The sequence below is a fragment of the Zeus faber genome (assembly GCF_960531495.2).
Source record: "Zeus faber genome assembly, chromosome: 3".
In the NCBI taxonomy this organism is placed as follows: Eukaryota; Metazoa; Chordata; class Actinopteri; order Zeiformes; family Zeidae; genus Zeus; species Zeus faber.
Window position 1 is genome coordinate 2,829,834 of NC_137190.1, and position 23,238 is coordinate 2,853,071.

A 23,238-nucleotide genomic window follows, 5' to 3' on the forward strand; every position below is an offset into this window, starting at 1 on the left:
CAAGTAATAAATAATTATTCTGTGTCATTTTAAAGTAAAACAGGTAAGAGAAATTACAATTTTGAAAATCAAGATATAAATGTGACGGACCAAGGGGCGTAGTCAAGCACCGGCTGCGGACCCCAGAAAGACTCCGGGGGCCTTTTACCCGGCGCCCTGCCCCTCCCGGGTCTCTGCTCAGGCGCCACTTGTGGGAGTCTCTGCCACAGGTGAGGCTTCAGGGAGGGAGACAGAGTCTTCCTGGCCGTGGTTCACCCACGTGGCCAGAGTTTAATTGTTCATTTCAACATGCGTCACGCAGGCCAAAATTATATATATCACTGTTTATTATAATTGTGAGTAATAATGATCCTCTTGGGCGCAGGAGGAACGGCGTTCCACTGCTGGGCTGCTTACCGGCCCGTGCGCCATCCCCTCTGTAAGACAGAAACATGAAGGAAACTCCCTGCCTCCAGGCGGAGCAATCAGCTCAACACCAGTGGACAGAAATGTAAAAAACTTCAATATGTATGTGACAAATAATCTCTTGAACTTGAACCTGAAGAGCAGCTGATTCCAAACACTTGGAAGGAGCTTACAATGCAGCGTGGGAGTGTTGCTGTGTGGAGCATGTTTGGCTCTACATACGCATGTGAGCAGTCTTTGTGGCGTCTGAGAAACATGAAGAGCAACCTACGCTCACATTGACCTGATGGAGCCTCAACGCAGCATGAAGCTCAACCTCACAACGTACGAAGCAGACGACAAGGCCACCAGCAAAACCAGGCAGCAGCACAAGTCACATTAATGGTAAAAAGTATTTCATTTATTATCGGTTAGCTACAGTATAACAACAATATTATTAAGAAGAATGAAGAGAAATGCATTATATGTAGGGCTTTTTTAAGTACTCAGGGATGACCGGCAATCTTGCGATTTCTAGACGACCTGCTCTACCGCCTGAGTCACTGCCCCCACTATATATATATGATATATATTTATTACGTTTATATTCTATTTATAGTGTGTTACACAGTTTACACTGTGGTTCCCCTGCAGCTCCCCAGGGAGAGTCATCAATGTAGACATCAATCAAACCCCTTTCATTAATGTGTCCCCTCTCGTTAGATAAACAGTTTCTGAAAGAACTTGAATTGAATGAAGTGAATTCAACTTAATGAAACCTTGGAAGCCGGCGGGGACATAAAGAAAATGGGTAAAACAAACACAGCATGAACGTTTTCCTGAGTAGAGAAAGCCAGATTAGAGCCAGCCAATGAAAACCAAGAGCCAGGCCTGTTGAATGGCCCCCAGCCACAGCGGCAGGTCAGAGTAATTACTGATAATTAAAGAGAATTTACTTTTTCATAAAGCCAGTCACCAAGTTCCGAAAACGTCCGTCGATGGGGACATTTAGGGAAGCAAGGGCAGTGGGAGACAAAGGAAAGAGACTGGGGCATTGACAGTGAGACAGGTAGATCATGACAGTCAGACATGCATGTAATGGACAGTGTACAGACCAATTCTAATCCTCGGGTCATCAAATTATGATGTTGAAGGGCAGAGAAATCATTTCTTGGATGTTTTTGGCTGAGAGCGAAGGGATGTTTGAAAAGAGAATAAAATGAGAACAGAAAATGAAAATGTCTGATTAAATGAAGATGTCCTGCTTAAACTTAGAGCTAAGACCTTCATTGGACATGTTTTAGTCCCATTTACCTTCTTCACACTGGTGTCCCGTGTAGCCCGGAACACACTGGCAGCTGAAGGAGCCCCACTCGCCGTGGCAGCGCCCCCGGTGGCCGCAGGAGGGATAACCCATGTTCACACAGCTGCTGTCGGTGGCCAGACATCCTGGAGAGCTGGACTGGGAGTCTGCAGGGGAGCCCAGGTCATACAGCTGAGCGGAGGAGAGGAGGAGGAGGAGAAAAAGAGAGAAGGAAGGAGGAGACGAGGATGGGGTAGGGGGGGAGGGAGTAGGAAAGGATGGAAGAGGGGAAGGGAAAGGAAAAGATGGGAGCGGGGAGGAGGAGAGGAGAGTAGGATAGAGGAGGGGAGGAGAGAGTGCAGGAGGAGAGGAGGAGATGGGGATTGGAGAGGCGAGGATAGAAAGGGGGACGGGAGGAGGGAAGACAAGAGCAGAAGAGAGGGCGACATAAAGAATGAAATGAGGGGAGTAGAGAGAAAGAGGGGAGACAAGAAGAAGAGAGGAGAGGGCGGTCGAGAGGAGGGGAGAAAAAAAGGAGTGAGTGTGAAGAGATAGATGGAGGGAGAAGAGGAGAAACGATAAGAGGATGAAATCCCAAATACACAGAGTGTGATTTATTTTTTCGATTGGATCCAGTCCTCCATCGTATGTGGTGCTGGATTATGACACGGTTCTGATCTCCGACATCTGACGTGAATCTAAATGCTCAGGTTGGAGATTTACCAGGGACAAGCAGAACTTCTGTGCTGAGAAAGACGACGGTCCACAAGTTCTCTCACAATAGGGCGTCATCATCAACACACTTTCCGTAAGCATCCCAAGGTGGTTTTAGAGGTTACGTTCTGAAATGAACAGAACCAAACTGAATGCATCTCGTTTCGCGCTCTACCAGTCCTGCGACCACTCAGAACGCTTTTCAATATGTGCCTCACATTCACCCACGCATTCGTACATGGATGGCGGCGGCGACCTTCTCATCGAGAGCATCTCATCTCATCTACCAAGCAGATGAGATGTCTGCTTGAGTCGTCGCGTTTATTACCACCTCCGCAGGAACATTTAGGAAGAACAATCCGACCTTGGGCTTGCAATGTGTAGGCCGTGCGTTCATACTTGTGTATGTTTTGGTCCTAAGAGGGCGCAGCTCCTTCAGTACATCCCAATACCTGTATTACTTTACTATTGTATGGACGGCGGTGGCAGAAAAGGCTGCTTGAAAGGCCGCACTCTGAAAGCCCTTTTCTGCCGCTGCCCATCAAAACGTCTTGGTTTCAAGTCCCGGCCTTAAAGCGCAGGAAATCAATCAGCAACATTTTCAGCCCTCTTGACTCCATGTTTGCAGTCTGTTCTTAGTGTTCTTTGCTTGGACAGCCCCATACGGTATGACGCTGTGAACACATAATGGACCAAAGAATTGGATTCAATAAGAATATCAGAATAAAAGAATAAAGTCCTGCTGGGTAAATATAACACAAGAACACCCTTGGCATACCCAAAAACGGAAAAGTAGATAAAGGCAGATATTCCTCTATTTGCTTTTATCTAAGGAATTTCCAGACGAAGGTTACACGGTAAAATGAATTTCGGTACCCAAGGACACAGTACGATACAGTACGTACAGTCGGTTACTTTTGTTGCAGAAACTTCAATGAAAAGGAAGCAGTGTTGCTCGCGCCAGACTTTCTTTTTCTTTTTTGAGTATTCAGTGTTTAGGGGATGAATGACAGCTATGAGCTTTCACCCACCCATAACCCAAAATATTTGAAGGATGTTATACATTTTCAATTTTAAAACTTATGAGTAAAAGTATGGATAGATTTTGTTGGCTATTCTGAGAAAAAATAACTTTTTCTCAAAACATGAACTAAGTTTTGATTGGAACTGGAACTATGTTGCATGGTTTCTTATACTTACATATAAAATAATATCATTGGAATACAAATTATATTTATAAATGTTGACATTCAGCCCTGGATATTATGTAGATGGCAAAGTGAACCGGGCCCCAGATTGAGCCCTGTGGAACGCAACCTGTTGAATAAAAGCCACGTTTCCACCCAAAGTACCCAGAACCTTCAGTCCCAGGAATGGGACTAAAGGTTATTCTGCCCATTGTTGTCTGCGTTTCCACTGTGGTCTAATGACCCACAAAGGTTAGGATGAAAAAGCGGCGACCAATAAAGGAAACCTAGAGCCAAGGGAACAAGGTCAACTGCTGAAAATCTCCCCACGTTTACCAACCAAAATGCAAGGAATCAAGCACAATGAACAAGAAACAGCTACACATACAGGTGGTTTTGTGGCTACAGATAAAAAAAAATGGCTGAAATAAAAGGCTGTGAGTACTCAACCAATCAGAAATGTTCGGTGCTGCAAGCCCCACCCCCAAAGTTCCTATACTTTTGAAAAGAACCCCCCCCCCCGAGCAGGGACTTTCTGGTGCCCAGAATAATGTCCCTTGAACTAAATTTAGACCCTGGTCCCTGCAGTTGAAACATACTGACTTCCTCTCCGAAGGTTCCTCATCCCTGGGGAAAGTTCCTTTGGAGGAAAGGGCGTTTTTAGAGTGTGTCTATAGCAGCCTCCATGCGTGTTACAGTGGCCTCCGTGGCTCTATATTCCATCACATTTTCTCCGTCCATCTCGTCTTGCTCCGTAAAGTGAGACAACAGTACACAGCAGCCCACATTCACCTTGCCAAAAAGAGAACATGGTTGACGTTGTAAAGTTATCAAAGTCAAGTGAACCTTGAAAGCTCTCACTCAAGTTCTCACAAAAGCTTCTCATAGCCAATATACTATCTATTTTTAATAGTTCTGAATGCAAGGACGGAGGGACGGCGGGAATTGTAATAAAAAGGGAAAGGAGAACAGACGTTCTTCCAGACAGCCACTGATTGGCTTTCACCTCCAGAGGACTCTCTCGTGATTGGTCGGTGATCCTGTAAGTGGAGACTTCTCAGCTCTCTGGATTTGAGGTAACGGCAGAAGATGGCACCGATTGAGTCAGAGCAGAGACACTTTGCCACTGCCACGTCTGCCACTGATTCACCGGAGCTACTGAGTCGACGGTGTGTGTTGCATGCGCGTGCGTGTGTGTGATACTTGTGTTCATGTTCAAGAGCGAGCACATCTCTGTACTTACAGACAGAACGATTGTTACTGAGACACAGTTAAACCGCAAGAGATTGGTAAACTTGGAATAAGTGCATGAGGGTGAGACAGGGATTCGGAAAAGAGGGAGAGGCAGGATAAGGCAGCTGATGAGAAGTGAGTTTGTGCAGGGAGACGTACGAGTGGAGAGGGTGCTCCTCACAGCCACTCGCTCACCCAGGCCGTCGGCCTCATTTCACTCCCTCTCCCCGAGCTCACATGCACTTAAGATAGGATGCACATACACACAGTGCACACACACAGTTGCCTTGCATTTGAAAGAGACTAATGGCACAATCCTCCCGACAATGATTGGCCTACTACACTGTCACTGACAAACACGGCCAAAGACACAGACACACATAAAGAAGCATAACGCCATAGACACGCTTTATTATTACCAGTACTATTAGAATTATTACTACTATAAATATTGTTGCTATTACCACCATTGCTGTTAGTATTATGATAATGCCATCATAGCCATTATTTTCACTACTATTTTGCTACAGCACTGTTCTCACTGTTCTATATATAATATGTGTATTTTACTGTTGCGTAAGTGACACTTTCCCATCTGGGGATAAGGAGTAAGCACAGTGCTCCGTCTGTTAACATCCGCCTATAGATTTGTAGAGTACATTTAAATTCATTTTATTTTGATCTTATTTATCTTATTTCTGACTTGCATGCCCCTGTCCATTTCTGAACAGTAACTCTCAACAATTATATATAATTGAGGAAAGACAGATTTGGGATGACAATTTTAAAATCTTGATTAATCAATCAATGGCCTGCGGTCGGTTCGCTTGGTATTAGTCCAGACCAGGAACTAAAATCAGCCAAGTTGCTTCGGCCACGGCTCAGGTGGGGGATTCCAACGCACCGCAGTGGAAAAGCACGGATTTCGAGGTTGAAAAGTTAAAGGTGGGGGTGTGATCTCCCAAGTCTCACCGATGCACACAAGCAGAAAAGTGCCAACGCCCAAGTTCCATCACTCATACACACAGCGGCACAAGGAGAAAATAAGTTGAGATTAGGACTGTAGTTTGAAGGTTATTAATCATTTGTACGCCTACTGCTGTTCTCTCTGCCATCCACATGTCCACCCACGCCTCAAATAGAGATTTCTCTCCTTAGCGGACAAATAAAATAGAGCTTCCAGGTATGTCATTACCGCTTAAATACAGGGAATATAGGCATTACAGGCTGAGTAACATCCTAATCATCATCCCACACACACTCCCAGGATCCGATATCTTAATGATGATTTAACACAATCTACTGAAAAGAGTGAGTAGAAACCTCAAAGCCCCACTGCAGCCTCATCTTTGTATTTTGTCAAAGAGTGACTTTCATTGCTCTGTTGTCATGAATTTATTTCCTCTGAGTATAAGTGTCAGGCCGTAAAGACACAATCAATGTGTCGCTAATGTGCTGGGGGCTCGGTGCAAAGACCCGGGGCTGTCTCCTGCTCAAAGAGTCACCAGATGGAGAGGAGAGTTAGAGGAGTTAGGGACTCACCAGACTGGAACACTGTCAAAGGGGCCACACACACAAACACACGCACACACACACACACACACGTGCACACACACACACACACACACACACACGTGCACACACACACACACACACACACACACACGTGCACACACAAGCACAAACACACACACACACACACACAGATGCATGTGCACACACAAGCACACACAAACACACACACACATACACACACAGATGCATGTGAACACAGACACAAACACGCAGACATACACGTGCGTGCACACATATACGTGCACACAAAAACATGCGCACACACACACATGCACATACACGTGCACACACACACACACACACACACACACACAAACACACCCACACACACACACAGATGCATGTGCACACACAAGCACACACAAACACACACACACATACACACACGGATGCATGTGAACACAGACACAAACACACACGCAGACATACACGTGCGTGTACAAATATACGTGCACACAAAAACACACGCGCACACACACACATGCACATGCACACACACTGAGGCACAAAAACACGCACGCACGCACACGCACACACACACACACACACACACACACATCAACATGTGTTTGTTAATGTGCATGAGATTATATTGATTGTCTTCTCTAAATTGGTGAACAAGGCCCCGCGGAGCCGGTGTGTCCGTGCTCCAGTGCATGGTGGTGCACTGGACCGGTCGGTACAGTTGTGCCCCTGACGTTCCACAGGAGTTAGTGTCCTGAGCGGTTTCTGCTGCTTATTCAAGATTGGCTTTGCAGGTTGGGAACTGGAACTCCACGTGCAGATTAACTGTCATGGACGCACTTCATCTGTGACCTCATGAGATCAGGACACATGTTTTATATAACATAATTTACTGTCAGGAAAAAACAGCCGTTGTTGTTGTTGTTGGTGGTGTTGATCTTGTTGTTGTTCTTGTTGTTGTTCTTGTTGTTGTTGTAGTATGACATTGGCTAGTGTTTGTGATGAATTCTGCTAAACAAAGGAACAGCACAACTTTTTGGAGAACCCTCTGAGACGATGGGTGGTGCTCGGTAGCAGAAGAAATGCATTATGGGTTCTGTTCTGTACGTAATGCCATGTGGACGCCGACCTTAACCTTCAAAGAACTCAAAAACCGCTTTGTGATATTAAAGGTTCCAGCAGCACTTTTGTGAACCGGAAGGCTGTTACGTCCGAGGCTCGGTGTTTTAATTTTGGATGTTTTTCATTTTATTAACAGGGTTGGCTTGTCCTCTGGGTTACCTTTCGAGGTCTGCACCAGGGTCGAGAGATGAGCGAAGAGTTTTCTTCCGAAGGTTTTGAGCAGCGAACGAGGCGCTGGAGCGAGCGCTCGGAGGAAGAAGGGCAGAGCGAGCGCCAGTCGGATCCCGCAGGGAACACTCAAGTTAACGCCACAATTGAAAGGTGCTTTGAGGTTTCTGTCAACAGCAATAAAAGGGGCCTTTCGCACTGCGCGAGGGGGGCCGTGAATGTTAAACACTGTTTAATCCTTAATTTGCATCAAGGGTTTTTGTGTTCCGCTCATTTTTTTATGCGCAGCAGAATCACATTTATTCAAACCCTGCAGGAAAGTCGGTGGTTCGGTCGACCGAAACATGAGGGAATATTCATGAAAACTGGTCCTAAATCAACAGCAGTGGTTTATTCAAGCTCCAGAACCGAACAAATGAATATCCAACGGTATTTACTCATTGTATGATCCATCTTACCAAATCGATAGAGAGAATGGATTTTCTCAACATTGCCATCAGGCTACGGAAGATTAACGATTTAAACTTCGTCACAAAACAGCGTCACACTTTCCAACTACTTTCTCTCAGTTGGATCCATCAACATGGAACCAAAAGCTTCAGGTTGGATGGAAACAAACCGGGAACATCTGATAATCCTTCCATCTGTAACAGGAACAGTTGTCAAGCAAATTTCTTTCCAACATACGGAAAAATCCAATCAAAAACGTATTTACATTTAAAATTCAATCAATCAGGATTTGTTTTTTCATACACACAACGTATCGGAATGGGACATGTTCCATGCATAAATGAGTGTTCATTTGGGTGTGAATACTCAAACAAAACGTAGACCTAATGTGATCTGTCCGTGAGGTTGGGATAAATGTGATTCCAGTTCATGTATGTTCAGTACGCATGGGTGCACACGCATAGTGAACATACATATGCATTTTTCATGTTTCCATACATAGAATTATTATATATATTTTTACATAATAGAGGGCTTCTCTTTTAGTTCTAAATATCTTTAAATTGAACGATGATAGTTCCATTAACTCTCCCCATTGAAGCATTTCAATTTTATTTTTATAATCACTTCTCCGTTTCTAATCAGATGTTAAACACATTAGTTGGAAATGTTAGAAACGTTGCGAATGGAACTGGGCTTGTGAGGTTCTTAGATCCCAGCACGTTAATGTGCAAGAAACAGGAAAAACTGTCTCACTCTCCTAGCACCGCTTCTTCCTGGAGAAGACGTGTGACTGTGTCTGTGACGTACAGTTGGTTTGATACGCTGACAAATGCACTGATGGTAAGTTGCTTTGGACAAAGGCGTCTGAGCAGTGACAGGATGTAACGTGTGTCATTGATGTGATGTCGTTGATGTGATGTCACGCACGTTATTGTCCTGCAGATGCTGTGAGACGCCTGTCGAGTGAACGGTGGGCCTTACCTTGCTGTCCACCACGAGGTTGCGGATGCAGCCGGTGAAGTGTTTGTGCTGCAGCTGGGGGTAAACGTAAGGGACGTCTTCGTTGACGCCGCCCAACTGGAGGACCTGGCTCATGTTCAGGTGTCTGGAACACACACACACACACACACACACACACACACACACACGTTACTCAGACCAAGAGTAACGTGTGTGTAACGTGTCTACGTGAAATGTGAAGCCCGTACTGTGATATTGGACTTCAGCTCACGGTGGTTCAACCGAGTGGGCCACTGACTGCACCTGATGCACCTTGTGACAAACTGTATGTACGGTTTAATTGGCTCACCTCACTTGGTGAAATGTTTCAGAAATGCAATACACAGTTTATTGGGAATTTTGTTTTTTATCCCACTTCCGGCAAGAAGGTCAGTGCCAATCTCCTCCCTGTCTGTCCGATACCGAGGTAGTGACGGCCTGCATGCTAACCGTGTGAGCTCAATGCAAGGCTGCAGAGGAGATCAACTAGCCTAGCAGCTGTGAAATTTCCACAAAAACTGGAGCATCGCTTTGACAGCATTATTGCCTCATCCAGTCCGTCTGCGTCGTGTGAACTGTGATTCCTAAGTTTGCTTTTGATATTAATGTTGTTTTTCTCCAGGGTCTCTCCTCGAAAAGGGACTTGAATCTCAATGGGATGGGCTGATTGAATAAAGCTGTGTGTGTGTGTGTGCGTGCGTGTGTACAGTGTGAATTACATTACATTGATCAGACGCTTTTATCCAAAGCGACTTACAATTATTCAAACACCGATGGACGCAGCCATCAGGAGAATTAGGGGTTAAGTGTCTTGCTCAAGGACACTACAGCATGCTAGCAGGAGGAGCCTGGGATCAAACCAGCAACCTTTAGATCACTAGACGACCAACTCTACCGCCTGAGCTACCATTCCCCGTGAACACACCTGTCAGTGTTGGGCGTCACCCCGCTCACTTCGCAGGACGAGTGGTCGCCAGTGGTCAGCCAGCTGCCCAGACCCTCCATCTCCATCACCATCGCCCCCGCACAGCGGTCCAGCGTGAATCGTACCTCCTGAGGGCCCACGCACGCACGCACGCACGCACGCACGCACGCACACACACACACACACACACACACACACACACACACACACACACACACACACACACACACACACACACACACACACACACACACACACACACACACAAACAGAAAGGTCTGAATAAACGCTGCTATCTGCTGAAAGAATTGCGCTGCCACCGTTCAAGAGCACAATGTTATTTTATAAACTTGGTTCAAAGTTAAAGGTTTAGAAGCTTTTCACAGCTTTGATTTGGCCACAGATCTCTTGGGAGAGTCATCTTTTCTGTCTTTGCTCTGAAAGACGTCTTTCAACATTCCACCGCCTGGTCACTGCGGTGAGAGCGGCTGCATCTACGACCATGTGGAGGATCATCCGAGTTATTATGGAATCGCTTGGACTGGTTGAAGGTCATTAACTAGCACCATCCCACAACTTGTAGTTCTTGACTGATTACCCAAAACTGAGATTAAGAGTAACATCTATTTTCATGTCCTGCATTTAGTGTCTCTCTACTTTGGATGATCCCGACTTACTGTATGAAAGGTGCCGTACTCATTAACTTGTCCCGTGTTGAGTGTGATGGAGCTACTTTAAGCACAAAGTTGTGGACAAACTGAGGAGGAACAGCAGGAGATTGACTTCATTTGTTCTTCTGGAGAATTTCACGTTCATTTAGTCATAACCGCTTATTAATTACGGCTTATTAAGGCCACGTTGAATAATCGGAGCAAATCATGAATAACAAAATATGAAATAGAGTAGAATCATATTCCACACCGTACACACTGCAAGCAGATACATTATCCAAAAATATAAAAATCTAATTTAAAATGAACTTCTGGAAAATCAGACCAGCGCATTACAACAACGGAGCAGAAGCTTCTTTCAACTCTGAGTTGACTTTTTTGAAACTCTCCATGAAAACTCTGCGCAGCGACACGCAGCTCGTTCATTTCATGGCCGAGAAGCTGTGAAACCGGCAAAACACTGCAAACCTGTGCGGGAATAAAAAATGTGTCAAACTACCGGGGCTGGTTTTCATTCTACAGGAATAATCTGTCAATCACGGTGTGACGGGTCTAAGAAGCAGCGACAGGCGTCCCTGCAGCACAGACTTTATTTTATGTCAATCTTTTAAGCGGTAAATCATTTAACACTCAAATAAATCTATATACAATATAATGTATAATATGACTTGAGTCTTGCTGGCTTACTGTAAGCAACGGCTTGTTTTTCCATTACAAAAGAGAATGGCACCTCTACTTTGTGCGTAATGAACCTGAGTCAATCAGCTTTGGAACAGAGAGCGCAAACATTTCCAAAATGTTTCTGCAGAAATATAGTTTGTTGGTTGAGCTCGAGAGAGAAATTAATTCAAGAAGTTTGAAAACGGTGTTCGTCTGCATACATTTTGTGGGTAAGAAATGCAAAATGATTCATGGTCTGTTCCACACAGGCTGCTGTGAAAACTCTTTGAAATAGTGAACTTGCAATTGAGAAAAGTCAGCAATAGAAAGTATGGAACAACAAACCAAGGTGTTTGCATATGATGGATGCAGAGTATTCACACCCAGAAGAACAGATAAAGGTCGAATCACGGAGGAAATGTTATGTCGTGTCAGGTTTTTGGATGCACATTTTCCAACAGAGGCCTCCATCCTGTCCCTGGACCACTCAGGGTGGAGATGTTCAAGGAAGCGAGAGCGAGCTCCACCTGTCCTCCAGGCTGAGCGGCCCTAACGTCAGACGGGACGTTTCACCGGCGCTGGCGGGTCAGTCTCATCCAACTTCCTCATCCAGAAGAGCAGGAAAAAAACATCCAGAACCAGAATCATCCAGCGCGCCATCGACAACCCCAGCACCACCCCGACAAGACGCTCAGACCTTTACGGTCATGCAGCGAAGAGAAAGGCAGACTCCACCACGAAGGGCCCCTCACACCCCCTTCACCGCTCCTCTGGACTCCTCCCATCAGGCCCCGAGGGGCCTCAGAGCTCCTTTGCAAAAAGAGAACTCACAAAAACTCTTTCATTCCCAGTGTAGGATCCGTTTTCAAACACTGTTACCACTTTTTATGCAGGTTTGCACACCTGCCCTTATTTCTCTTTGGAATTGTTTGTGTTTTAACGTCATTTAATGTGAGTTTTTCAACGGGGCATGTTTGTAACCTAAGACGATTCTCCGTCAGCGTGTGATGGACAAAATGTTTTTTTTTCCAATGTTGAAAAATCCCTCCTGTAATAATTCCTGGGTTGATCAAAATGATGTTTCTGCAGAGTTGTGTTGGTAGCTGCTCACAGCCTGCGCTGCGCTTCTTCCTTTCATTAGCAAAGTTGTTCATGCTCTGAAAGATAATATTGAAAACATCTCATCGCCGTGAGAAAATAAAGATCTTTTTTATCTTTTTTGTCTTTGCTGGTGGCCCAGGCTGATCTAACCTTGATTCACAAAGACACACGACTCCAGCACCGTTTCTAGACTTTCCGTCCTCCACTAAATGAAAAGTCCTTAAACTCACTCTTCTGTTGAGTTCTATTGTGACTGTCAAAGAAAAATCCTTTCTGATTGGTCACACAGCTAAAAGATACCGTGACCACACCAGTTTTGAGAAGGTATTTTTCTCTCGGTTCTGTCACATAAACCTGTTACATCAGAACGGCTGCGTCTGTTTGATGCCGTTTGAAGCAGGGACTGACACAAGTCCTGAGTCCTGTTTAACTTTTCTCTTCAAAACACTTAAAACCACTTTCACGCCTCCCTGGCTCCCGCACTGTTATCTCCCCTTTGGGATGTACGGAAGAGCCCGGGCTGATGTATTTTTAAGGTTTTAACTTATTGATTTCCACTATAGCTCCTTAAACGTCCTGGTTACTTACCTGAAGCTCCGTCTGCGTCGGGTTGTCTGGGGCGTGGGCTGCCCCCGTACCGTCTGGGGATCCTGCATTGTGTATATTTTATGTTTTTACGACAACCTTGGTGAAGCCAGAGGCAAATTTCTGCAGAAGTGAAGAACAAAGTATCTGTCTATCTGCCTCAGTTATCCCTTTCATAAGTGGAAAGACGACAAAAGGCCTCACGGTGAACATTGAAGCTCTGCTGGAGGCCAAACTTAACAACACCGGTACAATATTTCAGGATCAATAGCTATTCCCATGCATTCAGTACATTCGCAGCATCGCAATCAATATCATTCCTCCACAAACTCAAAGAGACTCTTGTATTTAGACTCAAAAAGAAAGATGCTTGTAATTTCATAACCTGACCAAAAAAAAAGTAAAACCAAAAAATTAACAAAAGTGTATTTAAGCCCCAACCGTTAAGCTGCTGTTTGTACTTTACTGCCAAGAAACTGCGACACAAGCTTTGCTTGGCGACGGAATTGCCATGGCAACAGCTTTGTTTGTACCCGCTCTGTGTAGCCTCCATAGCGGACCTTGACATGTAACAGGACACGGCCTGCTTGGTGGAGTTCACAGGAGAAGGCAACATCTGTCCCAGAGCTCCACCAGCTGAGAGGCTGAGGTGTAGTTCTCTTCATTTTTGTTGTGGTCTTGTCATCAGACGACATGCCCTCAAGCTGCACCACTTTGAATCAACATCTGGTTCAACGGGCCTTTGAGTTACCACTGTGTCGTTATTGGAATCCGTAGAATCCTGGGTTGGAGCTAATGGAGTCACACAGGATGACGGATGCGGGCTTCCACACCTGACTTTAAATCATCCTCATTTACAGCGTGTGGTCTGGTCTCTGGCAGGTTATTCACTAAGATGTGACTTGGACTTGGACGATGCAAACTAGATCATTATGGGATCAGTGGAGTGCAGTGACACGTGTTTTCCTTTTTCCAAGAGGGATCGATAAAGTGCAATCTCATTTAATCTACTTTCATCTAATTGAATCTTATTTGCTGTTTCATTTATGTTTTCTGTGTCTGATGCCATAAAAGTCATTTGGATACAGTTTTCTTAAGTAGGATGTTTTGGGTTTTTACAACCTTTCCATTACATAACTTTACTTTCACATAAGAGAATGACCACATCAGTTTTTTAATGCTGCACCGCTATGTCTTAAATAAGGAGCAGGCCTCCTTGTATGTCCTTGTTTTCTCCCTCCCCTCCGGCATATTTCAACCTAAACCTTAGTTTTGGATCATTGGGAGTGAAGCTGAGTAAGCGGCATCAAGATTTTTTTTAAACTGCGGTGTTGCCAGGTGTCGCCAGGTGTTGTCAAAGCCAATCACAATAGAAAAAAAAATAATAATATCGCAATTATCTGTTAAAGCCCTTCGAACCCAAGCTCCTCTGTGAAGACATGTAGGAGTGTCATTCAGTCTCAAAGAACCAGATGCTGGAACCCAGAGCAACACCGTGCCGTGCACGACCATCTGCCGTTGGTTTGCTGCTGGCACCGGCAGGTTCTGCAGGGTGGTGGCTCAGATGCTGCTCAGTAGTGTTCACTCACTTGTGTTTGATCTTATCTATCGATCTGGACTGACTTGACCAAACTCTCATTGAGTTGAAATTAACTTTATATTTACGAAGATTTAATTTCAGTTTTTTCTCTGAAGTCTCTGTAAAAGCTGATTATTGTTCTATTGTGTATTATTATTATTATCTTCTGTGGTCTGTATCTAACAAACACTTCCTTCTCTGTGTTGCAGAAGCTCCGTGTTATTATAAACTTTGTACTTAGGTGTGAATGTACAGTATGCGTTAATGTTTCTGTCATCGGTATACAGGTACTCCTGTACACTGAACGGCCAGCTCTCTGACCAGTCTGTACTGTACACTGTGTACAATACCAAGCATCTTTACCCTTTATACCCTTTATTTACTATATACACTATATATACACCATATACACTCTATATACTATATATCTACCTACACTGTGTACAATACAAAGCATCTTTACCCTTTATACTCTAAATATACTATATACACTATATACACTGTATACACTATATATAATATATATACTGTATACATTGTATATACTTTATATACTATATAAACACTACACTGTATACATCTCATCACCGTTCTCAGTCTCGTTCCCGAAGTCTGTCAGTATTTAGTAAATGTAAAAGTAAATGTAATTGTAAGCCGCTTCGGATAAAAGCGTCTGCTAAATGACTAAATGTATATTCATTACACTAGCATTCACAATCGCCACCCCCATGCCCCCATTCCGTAAAATAACACATTATACACTATATAGACTATATATACTATATACACTATATACACACCACGCCCCCTTACCGTAAAATTACACGGGCCTCGCATATTAACCAACTCACTTAATGACCTGCTCCTAGGAACAGAACTCAGTCGTAGAGTGAGGAGTACCTGTATTATATTATATTCGATTATAATATCAAAGTTAAATTAAAAGCTGTTGTGTTTAAGAACAGGTGCGTTTGATGATCCGCAGAGAGTCGTGTTTTATTTTATATACAGTATATCCAGTAATCTCAACTGCCACAAATATTTAACTTATCTCATTTTGTTTCCTCGTTAGGGTGTAAGGAGGAGTGGAAGACTTGACTTTAATGACTGCTTTATGCGTCTTTCTTTATCTCCTTGATCCACAGAGTCAACAAGCGTTTTATCAACGTCATTGAAAACAATTAATTTGCTTAATTAAGACTCCTTGTTCCCTGAAATAAAGAGTAAAAATTCTATACAAATGTTTTTTCATATAAATAAAGCGTTTCATCCTTTCCCAGGGGCATATGGATTCAACGTTGCATCCAATATGGCGAGTTCTTCACTTGACTTCATTATGGTTTACTCGTGGCTACTGGCACTTACTCCACTGTCAGCATTATTCTGGAGGAATACATTTCAAGTCAATAGCTTGGTTCCAGGTTTTGGGCTGAACTGCGTACTGTTGTCTAAATTAAGCCTTATAGCACGATGATGCATTAAAGCAGAAAAGGTACTTCATGTTCATGGCACTCATACATGCATAGTCTCAAATCTGAATCTACTGAGAAAACAGCAATTCTATTATAAAAGGCACCTATTATGTGTTTCCTCATTTTCTTTCTTTATAATGTGGGATGTTGATATTAGACGTGGACAAAGAGTCAAATAATGAGGTCAACTTATGACAAAGTAATGTCTGTGAACAAAGCGCTCAGGATTCTGCTCTGAACGCACCGTTTCCAAAGGTTTTTTCTACACTGCACGAGCTGACGTCAGCCGGTCACGGATTTTCTTATAAGGTCGTCTGCTCCATCCCATTCGCTGCACCTTTCTCCAAACAAAACCAATAAAAACAATGTGTTTTCATTATAGATGTATGTGGCAGTTTGGCCTGCCACACGCCACCCGAGTGGCATTTCCAAGGCCCTCAGAGAGGGTCGATGGGGTTGAAAACACATCACTTTTATTGTTGGAAGTGGGCAAGCCGCAACAACCTCAGAGCAGATGGAAGGCGTGTCATGACAAGGGCTCCTCACTTGTGTGTATGGGGAAGGGGGTTTTACCTGTTGCTCGTTGACTACTCTAACGAGCAACAGGCGTACAGCCACCATGATCCCGGGACCATTTACTTAGACCCAAGACATGTGTGGCTGCTTAAACCACACCACCCTCACACCACAATGGATTTATGTATTTTATTTTCAGATGCATAAATAAAATAAAAAATCCCCGCGTCCGAGAGTCCATGCGGGAGACACGTGTCCGTGTCTCCGGCATGGCAACCAAAGTCAGAACTAACTTAAATGAGGCCTTTTAGATCTAACATGAGTGAAGATTCAGCAACTGGATTGATTATTTCTCGCCTCAAATTTGTTCAGAAACAGATTTTAGTGAGAAGGTGAAATCAGTGAAAGTCACGGAGTAAATATAGTGAAACCCGGAGGTCAATGCTCAAACGCCATTGGCTCACAGAACCTGGAACTTGTGCTCAATCCCCATCGGCTCACAGACCTCGGGGCCTCGGGAGGGTCGCTCATCGCATTTAAACAGCCAGTTTTGGAAAAGGATGGTATAGAGGCATGTTAGAATGGCTAGAATGCATAAGCTAAGTGGTATTTTCAGAATAAAAAAGTTTTGGGGACCTCAGAGACCTATATGAACTTGTGTAAAAAGGAGCAAAAGAAGTGCACCTTAAAGGTCACATACAGTTTTACACTCTTTTTCAACAAGTTAACAAGTTCTAAGGACCCAACCAGCTATCCTTGGCAGATACAGAGTTTTTCCTCCTGTTCTTCTGGCAACAGGAGTCACAGAGCCTCGGCTACAAGTCACATTCATCAACAACTTCCGTGTTGAAAATTCCTTGGTGTTATTTCTCGGGTGGTGTCAGAGTGGAGCCTCGTACCTTGCTGTTGCTGCGGATGTCCAAGCGGTGCCACCTCCGGTCCGCCACGTTCACGTTGCCAGGCAACTGCAGCACCAGCGTGCCCGAGCCGTGGTTGATCTTCAGGGTCGGGGTTCCGTCGATGAGCTCTGGACGGTGGGAAAGACGGCGGTGAGGAATTAACTTCCCGGTGATAACATTTCAACAATTAGGTGGCGCAACACATCTGCGAACATTGATACAAGCGCACGAGCGCTTTGTGGCGTTTACACCTCGAGCAAAATTAAACTGGCGCGGTCAGAGTGCCAACCTTCTTTGACTTCCGACTTCAATAAGGATGACTTGATCAACCCTGGCATAATGCAATTATTTCTTCACTTCCCTAAGCAGACAACAAAGTATTAGAAATAAAAGTTATTATTCTATTCTTGACTTATTCAAATGGGAAATTAAAAGTTAATGAAGCGGTGTAGACAGCCGGTGCCAAGCTCTGTTTGTAATGCATTATGGGATTTCATGTCCACCAACAGCAATGTGACAATCCATCATTATCGCTGCGCAGGATGGATTTATAGACAGTTATAAATGCCAGAACACTGTAGATTTCACAATTTAAACTTTAACCTCCAAACGTGCTTGTGTGTTTGCCCTCGACTCCTAAAACCCTTATTTGGACCTTCAAAGTTGCAAGTTTCAAGTTTTTCACCAAAATATAATTCATCGTGTGTGTGACAGTACAAAATGTGTCACGTTAGAAATGAAACGCTTGCTCGTCGCACCGGTCTTGGGTCGAGGTAATGGGGTCCGGGATCAGAGGTGGCTGTACGCCTGTCGCTCGTCAGAACAATCAATGAGCAACTGAACTAAAGCAGTAAATCCACCCCCCCCCCCCCCCACACACACACACACACAAGGGGAGGAGCCTCTGTCAGGACGTGTTCACCTGCTCCCGGCTTGTTCCATCTGTCCACTCTCTACAATCAACTGTGTCTGTGTGCAACATCTCTGCCTGTGTCTCTGTGTCTGAGGGCCCTGAAAGCCCTGTTTGGGTGGGCGTGGCCACAGTGTTTTTTCCAAGATGTCTTATGGCAGCAGATGCACCTGAGTGAACCTCCATCCAGAGGCTGTGAGGACTAAAGGCTTCAGCTCCTACCAAACCGTCCGCCCTCACACCTCCACCTTACAGAAATCCATGGGGATATTCCTTGTGATTTCATCTCCAACCTGCCGCAACAGGCTGTTTTATGCTGAACGTCAAAACAACGGCTGAATCTCTAGACTTGGCTTTTTTTGTTTCTACCGCAATATTTTTCATCGATCTGGAGCCAGATCAGAGTTCTAAGTGAAAACAGTCTGCCAAGGCCCCGGCTCCCTCTTCCTCCTCCTCCTCCTCCCTCGCTGTCTCTCTCTCTTGTTTGAGCTTTCGTCATCCGTCTCTCCACACGGCTCACAAAGTTAGGCTGTCTATCAGCTTCACACTTTCATCCCTAGCGCTTCTCCTCCATCTCCTGCCCTCATTCACTCTTTCAATCTCTCTCTTTCTACATTATTATTATTATTGCACCAGATTCAACGCATTTTAAACCGTCACTTTCTCCTGATTCATTTTGTCTCACACCGTGGTTCATGTGCAGTTTTTTCTCTCTTGAGTTGTCTCTCTTGGAATATATTGTTTCTGCACTATTTTCTTGAAGTCCGAGTGTGACATTATTCAGCTTATCTCTTGCGGCACCGGCGTCAGAGTGACCGGTGACGCTGCCTCGCCGGTTCGGACCCGGTCGCATAAATAACTTCCTACACGATGGAGAGGTCTGGGAGGACCTGGCTGTGATCAGGGACGACGACGCAGACGCACCACACCGTTTGTTTAGTTTCCTGCAGTCCTGTCATCCCTCCGCTCCTTTAAACACCAGCAGGCGGACCCGCTCTGCACCGGCTGCAGCTCCTTCCAGCGCTTCTCAGCACAATCCAATTAATTTGAACTTTGAATGAATGCGATAGTTGAGCACTTTATATCTCAATGTAAAGTTTTCTGACGACCGGATCACTCTCTCTTTCTTTCCCTCTGCCCACTCCCCCACACTCTCTCCCTCTCTCTATTCACCTGTTTTTTTTCCTGATCGTTGAACCTTCAGTCTCTCCCTCTCTCTCTGCTTTTCCTCTCTTTATCTACACAACCCGGTCACCCCTCAGTGTGAGACCCTTCTAACGCGCACACGCACGCGCACACACACACACACACACACACACACACACACACACACACACACACACACACACACACACACACACACACACACACACACCACAGTCACCCTCCTGGCTTCTCGTCTCGAGGGATCATTTTAACATTCTCTCTGTAGACCCCTCATCCGTTATAAAAACCCTGCTGGGATGTTCTTGCCACGCACGCACACACACACACACACACACACACGCACACACACGTAACAGTATGGATCGGCGGTCCAGTCGTCGGGGGGCCTCGGACCCTCGTTTATAAGATTGACGTGACATTTTCTCAAGAGATGGACAGAGATACTGTGGGGGGGTAAAGGAGGACAAAGATAGAATGAGAGATACGGAGAGAAGGAACAACAAAGTGCAGAGACGTGTGGAGAGGTTATGGTGAGTGATGGGTGGATTCAACAGCAGGGAAAGCGCAAGAGAGAAGGAGTGAGATACAGCGAGGAGGAGGGAGAGAGGAAAGAAGATGGCAGGCGAGGGAGAGAGAGAGAGAGAGAGAGAGATGGAGGGGTAGAGGAGGTGAACGGGTGTAGCGTAAAGGAGATGAAACCATGGAAGGAGGCCAGACAAGGAGATGACAGCTCAGCGCCACATCGTCCAACAGGATGGAAGATAAATGAGGAGGGAAAAACAAACAGAATAACACCAGCGAAGGATGGAAAACAGGAGGTGATGAGTGGAAAAACAACTGTGCAATGTATGAAAGACAGGATGAGTAACAGACAAGAGCAGGGGGGAGGGAGGGAGAGAGACAGGGAGTGAGAGAGACAGGGAGCGAGAAAAAGGATAGAGGGAGAGAGACAGGGAGCGGGAAAGAGAGAGAGAGAGAGAGACAAGGAGCGAGAAGTAAGTAAATAAGTAAATAAAAATGTATTTATATAGCACCTTTCCAACAATAAATGCAACTCAAAGTGCTGTACAATACCGCATTAGAAAGTAAAATATTTAAACATTAATCAGAGAGTAAAAGATTAAAATCAAGCCATTAATTATAAGAATTAGAAGATTCAAAATCAAAAACATTTATCATAAGAATTATTAAAAACAAGCCAAAGCACAGTTTCCGCAGTCGATGTCTACTAATTTAGACACCTAAAGATTTGTGGCCTATACATATATTTTAAAGCAACAAACTGTCCCTCAGTCCGTGTCTAGTGTCCTTCATTGGAATGTCAGTAAATGTCTGTAAATTTCTAGAACTCTGACCTCAGGTTTTTTTACGTTTTAATTATAGAAGGACTTTAACCAGGTTTTTACGTTTATAATTATAGAAGGACTTTAAACAGGTTTTGACGACTTCAACCTCTAGAGGACCTTAACCTCAGCAGATAATCCAAAAGTTCTCTATTTTGTAAATAGACACAACTTCAGAGTTTTGTTCAAAATCACAATCGATCCGCGAGTCTCTAAACATTGTTTATGGACATTCAATCTGACTAAATCCTTCATTGACTCATTCTTTTTCTTTCTTAACCTCTTTTCTTGCTCTGCAATCCTTTCACCCACTTTCCTTAACTGAGTCATACTCAAGCTTCCCCTCGCGGGAAACCCCCCGTGTTCGACCCAGTCTTCCATACATGACATACATTTGTCCCCATGTTTACTTCTCATTTGCATATTGATCGGAGAACCCCAATCTGGTTTCTCCTTACTCGGCGTGGAACCCATATTCCGTGTGAGCTTTTATTTTATTCATTATTTTTATTGTTATAAAACAATAAAAGTCCAGGTAGGCCTACTAGGTACAGTAGGTGCAGCAATAAAACAGTAGGTACAGCCGATAGGAAATAGCAGTGCAGTGGAAATAGCAGTGCAGGAGAGCTCTCGTTGTAGGCTAGAGTGAATAGACGCGTTTTTAGTTTTCTTTTAAAGATGGCAAACGAGCCGGCTTTCCTAATATCTATAGGTAGTGCATTCCAAAGCTTTGGGGCATAAGTTTCGAAGGCTGCACTCCCGATTCTTTTCTGTGTATTACTTGGTGCTTCTAACAGGCCAGCAGTAGATGATCCTAGCTCTCTTGGGGGCACATAGTTAGTAAGGGAGTTGGTGATGTAGTCTGGTCCTTGCCCATTTAGAGCTTTATATATGAGGAGAAGGACCTTAAAGTCGACTCTAGATGTATCTGGAAGCCAGTGTAAGGCAGCCAGGACTGGGGTGATGTGTTCTCTCTTCTTAGTTCTAGTTAGTAGTCGGGCAGCCGAGTTTTGGATGAGCTGAAGCCTTTCAGTAGTTACTTTGGGAAGGCCGGTGAGAAGTGCATTACAGTAGTCAAGCTGGCTTCATACAAAGGCGTGAACCAGCTTTTCAGAATCCTTTTGGTTTATGAAAGGTCTTACTCTTGCTATATTTCTAAGGTGAAAAAATGAAACTTTCGTCACCTTGTTAATATGGGACTTGAAGCTTAGGTCGGAGTCTAGAATGACACTGAAACTTGTAACCTCGGGTTTGACCCAGGGTGCCAGTTTCCCTCGGTTTTTAAGTAGCATGTCCCTTTTTTGGGGGAGGGGGGCAATCAGAAGGATTTCAGTTTTGTTTTCATTTAGCTTCAGGAAGTTATTGCTCATCCACTTATTTATCGCTAGAAAACAGTTTGTGATGGACTGTATGGCTACAGTGTAATTTGGTTCTGCCGAGATGTATAACTGTGTGTCATTGTGCTCTCTAATGGTGTGCCCAAGTGGGAGCATGTATAGTGAGAAAAGCAAAGGGCCAAGGCAACTTCCTTGCGCGACTCCAAAGGTGCTGTCATGTTTCTCTGATACATGATCTCCCAGCTTAACGTAGAACTTTCTCCCTATAATGTATGTTCTGAACCAATTGAGCAGGTTGCCGGAGAGACCAACCAGCGTTTCAAGACGATTGATTAGGATGTCATGGTCAATTGTATCAAATGCTGCGCTCAGGTCTAGCAGGACAAGGCTTGACACCTTATTTGCATCAGCGTTCAGCCTGAGATCACTAACTATTTTAGTGAGGGCAGTTTCTGTGCTGTGATTTGTTCTAAAGCCTGACTGTAATTCTTCCATAATGTTATTTTCTTTGAGAAAAGAGTTTATTTGTACTGAAACTATCTTCTCGAGTACCTTACTGATGAAGGGAAGATTGGTATATTGGCCTATAGTTTTTCAATTCGTTCACATCTAGATTGGCCTTCTTTAGTAGCGGTTTCACCACAGCTGTTTTGAAGGTGTCTGGAAAGATGCCAGTTTGAAGTGACGTGTTTATGATCATCAGGACGTGACTCACGACACTATCAAATACCTGCTTTAAGAATGCCGTTGGTATAGGGTCAAGGCAGGAGGTGGCTGAGCTACATTCGTCAACAGTCTTGCAGAGGTCTGACAGTGTAATGCAGGCGAAATCCTTCATGGTTACTTCTTTTCTGTGAGATTGACTGATCTCGTCTAAGTTTACGTCAGGGGTGATGCTCGCTCTGATCATGGTTATTTTATCCTCAAAGAAGAGCGCAAACTCCTCACATTTCCTGTCTGACTGCTGTGGT

The 23,238-nt window shown here is 44.4% G+C and overlaps 1 protein-coding gene across 1 annotated transcript in view; it reads right to left on the reverse strand.

Moving 5' to 3' along the window:
* The window catches only part of LOC307228310 (neural-cadherin), a gene marked incomplete at both ends in the record, with an annotated part of 316,610 nt that overhangs the window by 46,196 nt on the left and 247,176 nt on the right, over nt 1-23,238 (reverse strand). Inside the window, 4 exons of the mRNA XM_079997948.1 lie at nt 1,699-1,879; nt 9,085-9,208; nt 10,028-10,155; nt 17,511-17,638. Of these exons, the coding sequence (XP_079854074.1) occupies nt 1,699-1,879; nt 9,085-9,208; nt 10,028-10,155; nt 17,511-17,638 (561 nt within the window). The remainder of the gene's footprint in view (nt 1-1,698; nt 1,880-9,084; nt 9,209-10,027; nt 10,156-17,510; nt 17,639-23,238) is intronic.